Consider the following 11,909-nt stretch of genomic DNA (forward strand, 5'->3'; position numbering starts at 1 on the left):
TGGCAATGCTCGGCTGCCGCCGCCATCGTCGCCACGATGCCGTCCTGCTGCGCGAAAATGCCACTGCGTCTCTTTCTTCACACTCAAAGGAAATCGAGTTTTTCCACTTTTTTTTTTTAATTATCCAGACTTTACTCACAATATTACAATTTATCAACATGGCAGGATCGCCAATGTGATATTCTCGAGTTTAATCCAATATTAAAACTATATTATTTATAATACAAACGGGAGACAGATGCTCCATCTTTATTGGTCCAACTCTGACTGACTTCCTTCACGCCAGCTGCGCACTACTACACTCGCAGTTCTACACGCTTCCAACGGTTTACCAAAACTACACTAATATTTAGGAACCACAATGTTCAGGATGCCACATTGTTAAGATTACAAAATTGGCTATGTAATTGTTTAAAACATTGGTTAAATATTTGCTACGTCTCTGATCTAATCTAATCTAACACAAATATTTGCTAAGTCTCTGAAAGAAAAAACTGATTTAAGTTCTGGGGGCAGGATCTTAATAGCTTTAAAGATCAACATGAGTAAGAATAAAATTAAAAAAAAAAATACGTAAAGCAATATTTTAGTTGTCTATACTGCGGAGCATTCTGGTCGATTGCTATTCAATTGTATCTTGTGAAGAATTTTTCGGAACGAATTGGGGTGAGAAGGGGCTAAACAAATTAAATAGCGGAGAATACATTTTTTCATTCAACATATGAATAAAAAATGTCATCTTGAACTCGGAACAAAGGTTCGATTAAGTTATTTTTTTATTCTGAAAAATACGAAAAATATCAAAATTAGAATAAAGGTTTTATTTTAATTTGATGATGGTGCGATTCTATAGCAGAAAATGTGAAAAACATGCAAAAAAATTAAAAAGTGACTGTAAAAACATGAAAAAATTAGATAGTCGAATTGTAATTATATTAGGTGGTAGAGTAGGCTAAATGCTGGTAGAGTAGGATAAATGCAAATTAAAATACTAAAAATGAAACAAGAAAAACATAAAACAAGAGAAGTAAAGTTTTTCGTAGAACAAAAGTTGCTAAAAATGACCTCCTGAACACGGGAAAAATAAATATTTTCGAAAAAAAAATTTGGGCAATAGAGGGTTAACGTGGTACCTTTTAAATTGAATTTATTAAACGATGGTTTAAGAAAAATATATTTATATATTATCGCGGGCGTTTATAATTAGAGTTCACGCGCGCTGATATGACCGCAGAAGAATGGCCGCATGACAGCCGCAGAACAAATTTTTGGCTGTTGTCAAAGGTTGCCTTGAGTTTTTTGCTTACTTTTCGGAAAATATTCAAAACAAATCTGGTTGACAGCCAAATCAACGCTGAATTTCAGTTCAACCTGCTGATTTTTACACAGCGGTAGTTCGGCGGCTGTTACCTCCTGTCAGTCACAGCGAAGGAGTAAATTGATTTTATCTCGCAATAAGCAATAAGTTTATGAATTTATTAAAGTATAAAGCATTTTGTGACGCTTTATGTTTCAAAAATAATTAAAATTAGGTTTTAAGTTAAAAAAAGACTTTTTTTTGAGAAATTTGTGTACCGTTTTTACTTTTGGTTTTAAAGTTGAATTGCCTTTGAATCGAACTGACAAATGACGAAAGTACATCTATCGACTGATATCACAGTGCATTAGATTATTTATCATGTTCAATGAGGAAAGACAATCCGGCCGGCTGAACGTGTATATTGTATTACCTTTTGATTGAGAAGGTAACAATTTAATCATGCTCAACCAAAGAGTATTTGTATGTAATCTTGAAATGAAATTATTAATTTTTAAGCACTTGATTTGAATTTGAATATTAAGCAGCCTGTACTGAACTATTCATTTACCTAAATTCTAGGTAGCCTTGCTAATCCAAATGTTCTGTTGGTATCTTTTTATCCCTGCATGATGATAGTGGAATGAAGGATCGCGAGAAGCACCTCAAGTGACGAATCAAGCATGACACAGTGCGGTTGCACATACTCGGACGTTAAACTCTAGGAGCCAAATCGATTTCTGAATCATTTTTGTAAATTAAATATCTACAATTTAATGCACATTTTAAAACAAACTTCTACAGACATGAATTAAATTAAATGTAAAATTTTAATTTCGAGGATTTGTTTTGAGTCAGGCAAGCACAACAACAACGAAAAGACGGCAATCCCCGAATTCGAAAAATATTGTTCAATAGACTCACTCCGTCGGAACACGCGACCGAAGCCAGTCAGCCGCCCTGTATAGCACAAATGAAGCTCAACGAAACCGTACACTTTAGCTGAACCTGGATAGACAAGCGCGGCACTGCTATACAATGTGTTTAGCTCAGTTTTTGTCCTGCTATGTGCAGTGTAATTAACGTGAACAGTGATAGTGAAATAGGGTTGCATCTTGGTGAGACTGAGAGAGGATCACACTTAGCACAATCTGGTGGAGAAGTTGGCACGCAACGACGAGATCCCGTAAAACAAATCTGTGAACCCCGCGAGAGCATCAGCGCGCTGATAAGACAAGAAGACTTGAAAACTCAAAGCCTGATCCTTCATCGTCCACGCAAACAGCACCGAGAACACCAGTTTGGTTGGATATGTGTGAGAGCAAGTAGTGCAAATCTTACACGAGAAGTGAAAACAGTTAAAGGGGTTCTGTTGTGAAAATTTGGGAATTTGGTGAAATTGTGTGATAAATGCTGTGAACTTTTATATTTTAGTCCTAGACTAAATTTACGCTAGATAATGGTTTCACAAGGGCAAAATTCAAAAGTATAATTTTGTGTACAAAAAACGTAAGCAGTTGTAAATATAGGTTCCAGAAAGTTCATTAGGCGCCAAGATGGATGACATTAACTGGAATAAAATCATCTACATTGATGATGAACAAAAGGTAATTATTTCAAATAAAGTACCGATAACTGGTGCGGATTGGGACTAGATGTCGGAATACAGATGATACACAGTAAAAAAAAATCATGGTAATATTACGTCTGGGATGGGGTACATCTTTTATGTCAGAAAAAATGTGTTTTATTTTTTCCTCTGAAAATGTGTAATTTTACCACTTTAAAATTAACATCATAAAAGAGGTAATTTTCAACCTTCAAAATTTACACAATTTTTTAGTGTGTAGTTTTAGAAACTAATCTTCACATTCACTCTGAATATACTCCAACCGAAGCCATCAAAAATAGATTAAATTATTTGACGGTTCTTTATTTTTTATGAGTTCGTTTTGGCAAAAGTAACAATTAAAATCTAGCGACCTTGGCTGATAACAAATAAAGGTTTCATATTAACGCCTTGACCTATTTTCAGACCTTGAAATAAAATAAAAATAAGTAGATTTGATTTTACTGTACTCTCATGCTTTTATAACTGCTTTTTCTTTTTAACCCTCTAACGCCCAGAGATTTTTACTTATTTTAAAAATAGTAAATGGGTAAATGTTGGTCCAATATCTCTAGAATAGCTTTACTTTGGCCAACAAACATCCAAGCTAATTTTTAAAATTTGGGGTGGTGCACCAGTGCTCTACCAGGAAGACAAGGTACTTTTGTCTGTACCCGCAAAAATTCTATCTTTACTAAAACAAAATTTCATGGCAAATATTTATGTGAAATTGATAAAGGAGATTATTACTACCTTTAACAGCATTTTCTTACAATTTATTCATTGATAAACCTTTAATAAAACTAGTTAAACGTCTTTCAATAATTCTCTGATATTCCCATACAAGTCCAAAAATAACTAAACTATAGAAAAAATATGTTCTAACAAGTTTATTGACGACATTACAATCAATTAATTCACAAAACTTTATTGACTTGATGGAAACCAAGACGGATCGAATAAGACCAATACAAAATTGGTTCAGCTAGTCTGCCGTTCTACGCATAATTGTCCCATGTCAGTTTTGGACGATTTTGACTTTATGACATTTTTAAGTTTAGTTTGATGTGTACTTTAAGAAAAACACATAAAATTTGGTACTTTGTTCGGAAACTCATTAAAAACAACACCAAGTCTGTTTGTTCCATCGTTAAACTTCTACGCATAATTGTCCCACCAAGTATTTTCTTACACGGAATCATTAGTTTTACTAAGCATTATGTCTTGTTTACCTGTTGTATAGCAAGTGAATCACAAATAAGGGCGATAAACTGCTAACTGGGGCGATTAGGGACACATAGGGCGAATATATAGGAACCTACGGGACAATTGGGTCCTAAAATGAAGCTTAGATTGCTAATATTATTGTTTACAGCGATAAAGCTTATTTTTCTGAGTACAATGACCCTTTGTACGACCACAAAGAGTTTAAAATGGATTTTTAAATCAATTTTGAAAAATTAACCTCGCGGTCCTTCTTGACAGAAAAGGTCCTTCTTGACAGCTCGTTCCAAGGGGACCATAGTTTATCAATCGAAAAAATGTTGTCTTGTCAATTTGTTTTTTGCATTAAAATGAAAAAAAAGTGATCAGAAATGGTTTTTGATCGTGTTTTTTACCGTTGTAGATAAAAATTGACATAGGAGTAATTCTCGCTGAAAGTGGACCACTATTTACACAAGGTGCTCAAAAATCAAAAGCAGTGTACTTTTCCAATAGCCCCCACCAAGTTATGAACGAAACCATGTTTGGTTGGTTGAATTTGTCCTCACCTCGGCGCCTAGAAACTAAAACATTTTTTTAAATTGGTAAATTTTTGACTTAGGCGCGTCTACAAAATTGGATATAACTTTGCAAAACTTCAACAAACCCTTGATGTTAAGGGGTGTTTTGGAAAGGAAATGAGCAGAGCTTTCGAATGCACTTGTCAGAAAAATACCGTTCCATACATTTTTTAGCCACAAAACACCAATGTATTTTTAAAAGTCATTTTTGAAGGCCAGCGCCCCGCTTTATCGAAAAACTGACAAATCCATTCGAAAGCTGAGACGATTTCACATAAAGGACCAATAAATCTAAGGTGTATGTTCCTCCTATCTTTTTTAATCTAATTTTGATTCTGCGAGCGCAGCACTCAGTTCGCATTTCGGGCGCCCAAAATGTTGCAATTTGCTTGCCCCATTTTAAGGTTTTGTCAAAAAATATAGATGCTCACTTTTTAAATGATAGTTTATTGTCCAAGGATCAAAATGCACTTTCGATAATTGACCAATATTTATGTTCTTGGGTTCTTCCAGGCAATTTAATGTCGAAAAATGGTTGTTTTTTACTTTTTTTTTTGTAAAATGCTAACTTACAATTGGGTGGACTTTTTTTTCAGTAGAACTAATGAATGTAGCATGTATGAAAATTTCACTACGAACATTTTTCTCTAAAAGAAAACGCCATTTCGATACTCCAGTGCTAAGATATTTTAGTTTACGTGAGAAAAAAAGTGCCAATTTTACAAATTTCTCAGAATTAACAAGCTCGGCCTATTATTTACATGCGGCATATGTTTTGTAGGTCGGGGTATGGTTTCTTATAGTTATTTTGGTCGCTGAATTCGGATCTGGAATCAAATTTCAGATAAACAGTGAACGGTGATATTTTAGCCACGCTCAAATATTATTTGCGTGTATTCCCCATAGCCACTTAGGGATCGGCAGCCGAAGCCGCTAACCACCGCGCCTCGAGGCCTCTCAAAACAATCAGAAGTTGAAAAAAACAATCTTCATAAAAAAATCCGTAAGTAAAATATCAATTAAAGGTGAGCGAAAGATATGCCGCATGTAAATAATAGGCCGAACTTGTTAATTCTGAGAATTTTTTTTTTCTCAATAAAATTCAAATATCTTGGCGCTGGACTATCGAAATGGCGTTTTCTATTAGAGCAAAAAAATTGTGGTGAAATTTCCTACATGCTACATTCATTAGTTCTACTGAAAAAAAAAGTCCACGCAATTGTAAGTTAGCATTTTACAAAAAAAAAAGTAAAAAACAACCATTTTTCGACATTAAATTGCCTGGAAGAACCCAAGAACATAAATATTGGTCAATTATCGAAAGTGCATTTTGATCCTTGGACAATAAACTATCATTTAAAAAGTGAGCATCTATATTTTTTGACAAAACCTTAAAATGGGGCAAGCAAATTGCAACATTTTGGGCGCCCGAAATGCGAACTGAGTGCTGCGCTCGCAGAATCAAAATTAGATTAAAAAAGATAGGAGGAACATACACCTTAGATTTATTGGTCCTTTATGTGAAATCGTCTCAGCTTTCGAATGGATTTGTCAGTTTTTCGATAAAGCAGGGCGCTGGCCTTCAAAAATGACTTTTAAAAATACATTGGTGTTTTGTGGCTAAAAAATGTATGGAACGGTATTTTTCTGACAAGTGCATTCGAAAGCTCTGCTCATTTCCTTTCCAAAACACCCCTTAACATCAAGGGTTTGTTGAAGTTTTGCAAAGTTATATCCAATTTTGTAGACGCGCCTAAGTCAAAAATTTACCAATTTAAAAAAATGTTTTAGTTTCTAGGCGCCGAGGTGAGGACAAATTCAACCAACCAAACATGGTTTCGTTCATAACTTGGTGGGGGCTATTGGAAAAGTACACTGCTTTTGATTGTTGAGCACCTTGTGTAAATAGTGGTCCACTTTCAGCGAGAATTACTCATAGGGCTTTAGTACCCAATTATGCGTAGACACACAGAAATCGGTCGAAAAATTTCAATCGCGTTTTTCTTAGTTCGTCGCCGTCGTGCTAACTTGTCGTACGTGCATTTTGGGCCAAATTGAGTTAAGAACGCCATTTTGTGCAGCTCACAATTCCTCATCTTTTGACCTACACAGATCCCCAAAATTCGATTTCAATCCTGAGATATTCAATGAAAACAAAAAAAGCTCCTAAAATTTTTGTCACTTTTCATATGAAAGAAGTTTCAATCTTGTCGTGCTATCTTGTCACTCCCAGAAAATTGATGTAAGTGCGACAAATGGCCAAAGGGATTTCAGGCTAGGATGCGTTTGACGCACGTACAAGATAGACTACCGTAAACATTTGTAATTATAACTCGGGACTCCAGCAACCAACTTCAACCAAACTTTGGGGCAATGCACAGAATGGTCAGCCAAACAAAACGTGTTTTTTATTGTTTACATTGCGTGCTTTCATTTTTGTTTATTCAAGGTCAAACATTAAAACGCGTTTTTTTCGGAACGTCGAAATGGCGGGTGCGACAAGATAGCACGACGACGTCGAGTTGCACTTTTTTGAACATGGGACATGGGATAAGTATACGTGAAGGTGAGTCTAGGAGGTCCTACCAAGAAGTTCATTTTCTGAGTGTTTCTCCAGCCTTTCTTCAACGAGGAAGGCAATAAGTATGTTGGGGCCACAAACCAGAATGCACAAACCAAGAAACTAGAAAAAGTGGGAAAAGTTGGTCATGAATTCATAGATATTTTGCAAATGTTTAACACTAGCATAATTGTTTCCATGTCAAAAGAATTTTTAAGATACTCAAATTGAAATTTTGTTTGAATCATGCTGTTCTATTGAATTAAAAAGTGTAGAAAATATGTTATGAAGGGTCAAAAGGGCCAGTCATTGAACATTTTTTAAGGGCCGGATAAAATGGCTTCATGGGCCGGATCCGGCTTGAGGGCCGTAGTTTGGGCAAGTCTGATCTAAACATATTTAAACGAATGCAATTTTCTATCCCCCATAGGAGACGCCTGATGATTTTAGAGCGTTCTGAAAGGAAGAGCGAGCTTTCCGCTCTCTTTTGACACGTCGTCCATTTTGAGACGAACAAAGAGCGCGGCGACGCTTGAAAGCGTCGTATTCTCTCGATTCTCTTCGTGCTCTGGCAAGATTCTCTCTCTGCAAAGCGTCGTGAGGACTGGCGCGCATCGCATTTTTATCTTGTTGTGTGTTTTTAGAAAGTTTTAAATTTTGAAATTTACTCTTGCCTATTTTTAGATCAATCTGGTTATCGAAAAAGAACTAAATTAAACAAATACAACAAAAAGTTGAATTTAAAACTTGCTTGCTCGTTTGCTATTGAACTGTTTATCACTCGATTTCAGTTGATAACGCTTGCCCTATCTTGTAGGCCTGTGTGGATCAATCGGACCGCGCACTGGACTCACAATCCAGAGGTCGCCAGTTCGAATCCCGAGGCAGACGCAAAAATTCTAAGTGTTAATATAGGTATTCGGTGCCCTCTCCCCGTGCCATACCTTCACACTTAGGAGACCCGGGAGGCGGAGTCTTGTCGCAAAAAGAACGATACACGCCTGTGGATCCGTTGACGAAACTGCAAGGTTTAAGAGGGCCACATTATAAGGTGTTACGTCGATTCCGTTTCCTATCTTGTGACACGTTCTATATTTTTACAGCAGACGTGTCACAAGATAGCACACAAGCGACGATTTGTTTCCTATACAGTAAAACCTCGTTTTACGCGGTGGCGTTACGCTTTTTATTTCAACGAATTCTCTGGAACGACAAAACGTTTTTGCATTCTTTTAAAGGCAGTTTGTAGGTTTTGTTCAGATCTACAAAACGTTTTTGAAGCAGGCAAAAATATTGTATAATTTAAGAGTAATCAAAGAAATAAAAAGCGTAACGCCACCGCGTAAAAAGAGAATTCACTGTACCGAATAATCTACCATTACTATCCTTTCCACAGCTCATCTACTTCGACCAAAAGACCTACAAACTCCCGGATGCCATCCTGAACCTGTACTCGGACCGGGTGCGTCACCTTGATCTCAGCTACAACAAGTTGTCCTCGTTTGAGTCGCTGGAACTGTTCACAAACCTGGAGGAACTCGTGCTGGACAACAACTATCTTACCGATGAGATTATATTTCCCGCCCAGCTGAACCAAGTGAAGCTCCTTTCGCTGAACAACAATAAAGTAAGTGCATACTTTATGCACTTTGTGGCAGGATGACCTCCGGCGCGCCAGGATCATCGCTCCTCGTGCCCTGATAAAGTTTATCAACTCGTTGCGCACACTGCTCAATGTTGCTTATTTTCACATTCATTGCAGTTCGAAAACTTGGATCTGCTGCTCACGAAGCTGTCGCTCTGCTTCCCGAATCTGGAGTATTTGAGCTTGCTCGGGAATCCGGCCTGTCCGTGTCACTTGCTGAACTTGAAGTACACCGAGTACGACTATCTCAAGTACAGGTGAGAGTTGAACAATTTACTAGGCGTAATCTAGAGTGAAATGTTGTTCTGCTTTAGATTCTACATTATCCGCTATCTGCCGAGACTTAGAATTTTGGACGCCCAGCGGGTTAAAAAGATGGAGCGTGACTTTGTGCGCAACCAGCAGCAGCAAGAGGAGTGCGACTCGGAGGGAGGGAGAATTAAGCGGAACAACGCCCTGATGGAAATCTGCGCCCTTTGGAGCTCCAAGCTGGGCGTTCGCCGCAAGAGTCAGCCGGTGGTTTACCACCCGCTGCCGGACAGCATTCGCGAAGCCGGCGACCATCGGGGGGCGTACGGGAAGTGTCGCTATCGGTACATCGGAGCCCAGTCTGAGGGCAACCGGTTCATACTCAACACAGATTTATGAGTAACGCTGATTTGTTGTGTTTTATTTTACGGAAAATGTGGCTTTTGTACAATGTTCCGTTAGTTTAAGGATAATAGTAATAATAATCAATAAAATAGGTGATTTTATCAAAAAACCAAGCTTGGAGTGTTATTTGGTGGTGCGATTAGTTCTTGCCGATGCCGGTCAGCTCCTGGATGTTCTTGACCAAGTACGCGTTGTACTCCTTGTGGTTGACGGGGGTGGCCGCCACGGCGGTGGTTTTGTTGCGGGCCGCATCGCCGTAAAACTCGACCTTGGTGCGCAGCTTGAAGATGAAGCTCGCGAAGCTGATGTTGGAAAAGATCTGTTCGGCCTCGTCTTTGTTGTACTCGAGCGCATCGCCGATTTCCTGCGAAGTCTTGCCTAGCATCTGCTCGCCCAGCTCGGTGAAGACCGTCACCCAGCGGTTCGAGGTCCAGTCGCCAACCAGCATCTGTTGGATGATGGTGTTGAATAAATATTAAAGATTCATTTAGTTAATCCTCAAACATACATTAACCAGCAGCCGGTACTTGAAGTTGGGGAAATCGGCGTTGCATTTTTCGCACCGGTACTGTCCGTTGTCCTGGTCGACCACTTTCTTGTTGCAGTCGGTTTGTGGGCACGCCTTGTAGACGGCGTTACCCGACTTGATGTTGTGCACCAGGGCCTTCACCTGGAAGTAATCCGGCTTGTCGCCGTGACCCAGGTTCTTCTCCTTGGTCTCGTGGAACGTCATCCACTCGGTCGAGTACGAACCGCCAGCGGCACCGGTCCGGGTGGAAACGCTGTTGATGACGGCGTCGCAGCCTCCGTTGTCGTACCAGCCGCGAATCTTGTGAGCGACGTCAATGTCCGGGTTCAATTTCATGACGCTGCCTCCGACCAAACCGAGCGATTTTCCTCCGCCGAATTCGGTCACGCGAGCTCCCTTGACCACGACCACCGGGTTCGTCGAGGTGGGGAAGTTTTGGGCATCGGCGCCCCAGAGGGTCAGTTGTACTGCAGCGTTGCTGGAGTCCACCATGGTGACTTCACGTTTGGTCAGCTCTCGACCGGAAGATTTGGCCGTGAATGTGTTCAACTCGCTCGCTTCCTTGCAGACACCGACCACGTCGATCATGGCGTTCGCTTCCATGTTGGTAATCTGCGAAATGGGCACAAAGTTGTACTGGATACCGGGCATTGACGCGTCCACATCCTTGCACTCCTGAATGATCGTTTCGTTTGACATGGTCATCTCGTAGTCGTTCTTCAACGTTGAGTACTGCTTGTTGGCCGGCTTCAGCTGACACTTTGTAATGTAATAGACTTTATCTGCTTCGATCATGTCGTAGAACTTGTCGCACTGCTCCTTGAACGCAGTCACGCGAATTTCACCCGACTCGTCCATAATGTCCATCGAGAAGAGCTTGCCTTCGCCTTTGGCATTGCTCCAGGTGCGGATCGCCGACTTGGACATGACCCGCGCCTTGATGACCCACTTGTTCTGGTACGGACTCAGCGAGTTGATCGGATGGGTCAACGATTCCTGCAGTGAGCTCTGCGTACTGTTGGACGCACTAACGCTACTGTTGAGACGATTCTGGTACGACGACCCGTTGCTCACAGCTCCGGCCGACTCTGTCCTAGCCGGAGCACCTGAACTGGCCGCCCCTCCGCTTGGATTTCCACCCTCCGTCAGCGGCTGTGGATTGCCAATCTTCACCCCAACCGCAGAACCCGGCTTCACCACCGTCAAGTCCAAAATGATCAACACTCGCTTCTCACCCCGCTCGTTCCGGTTCACGACCGACGTGATGAACCGATCAATCCGGATAACGGTAAACTCTGCCAGCTGACCTGAGTGGTGCATCTCGTTCAGCTGGGTCGCCAACATCGCGAAACTGTACAGGTACTGACCGTCCGAGATGAGCAGCCGGTACCGCTCGGCCTGTTCGCCACTGCCGGCGATCCGCTTCGAGCCCAGAATCTGCACCACCGACTTTTCCATCTCGACACCGCGCATTATTTCCTGTGGTGGAGAAGATTCCCCTTAATAAATAACCCGTAAATGAATAATCCAAATACTTACAGCAATGCAGCCGGTCGAAAGCAGCCCGTTGAAGCTCATGGTTCCGTTTTTCCCCAAAACTTCCTTCAGAGCAATTTGCAAACTTGTGGACTCCTGAACTTTCACGAATTCCTCAAATTTCAACCCTTATCAACAGCTGCAATCAGTTACACTCAACACTCGAGATCGTTAGATCGTCCAGCAATCACGAATTTTCTAACTCTGCAGCGAAAATTCCGGAAAACAAAGAATAATTTTCTTGACTTGACTTCGAGCACGCAAATGAGGCGGACATTCGTGTACAAACAGGAGT

General features: G+C 40.3%; 2 protein-coding genes across 2 annotated transcripts; one reads left to right on the forward strand and one right to left on the reverse strand.

The window, feature by feature from the left end:
• The first annotated feature begins 2,225 nt into the window (after nucleotides 1–2,225).
• Nucleotides 2,226–9,662, forward strand: LOC120426689 (leucine-rich melanocyte differentiation-associated protein-like). The gene is made up of 4 exons (XM_039591465.2): nucleotides 2,226–2,904; nucleotides 8,647–8,877; nucleotides 9,013–9,152; nucleotides 9,210–9,662. Exons 1-4 carry the CDS (start codon nucleotides 2,854–2,856, stop codon nucleotides 9,541–9,543), a joined length of 756 nt encoding a protein of 251 aa, XP_039447399.1. The 5' UTR covers nucleotides 2,226–2,853; the 3' UTR covers nucleotides 9,544–9,662.
• Nucleotides 9,537–11,909, reverse strand: LOC120426688 (replication protein A 70 kDa DNA-binding subunit). The gene is made up of 3 exons (XM_039591464.1): nucleotides 11,618–11,909; nucleotides 10,058–11,557; nucleotides 9,537–9,997 (listed from the first exon to the last, which is right to left on the reverse strand). The coding sequence occupies exons 1-3, from the start codon at nucleotides 11,654–11,656 to the stop codon at nucleotides 9,689–9,691; spliced, it is 1,848 nt and encodes a 615-aa protein (XP_039447398.1). The 5' UTR covers nucleotides 11,657–11,909; the 3' UTR covers nucleotides 9,537–9,688.

This window comes from Culex pipiens, chromosome 1, assembly GCF_016801865.2.
Source record: "Culex pipiens pallens isolate TS chromosome 1, TS_CPP_V2, whole genome shotgun sequence".
Classification (NCBI taxonomy): Eukaryota; Metazoa; Arthropoda; class Insecta; order Diptera; family Culicidae; genus Culex; species Culex pipiens.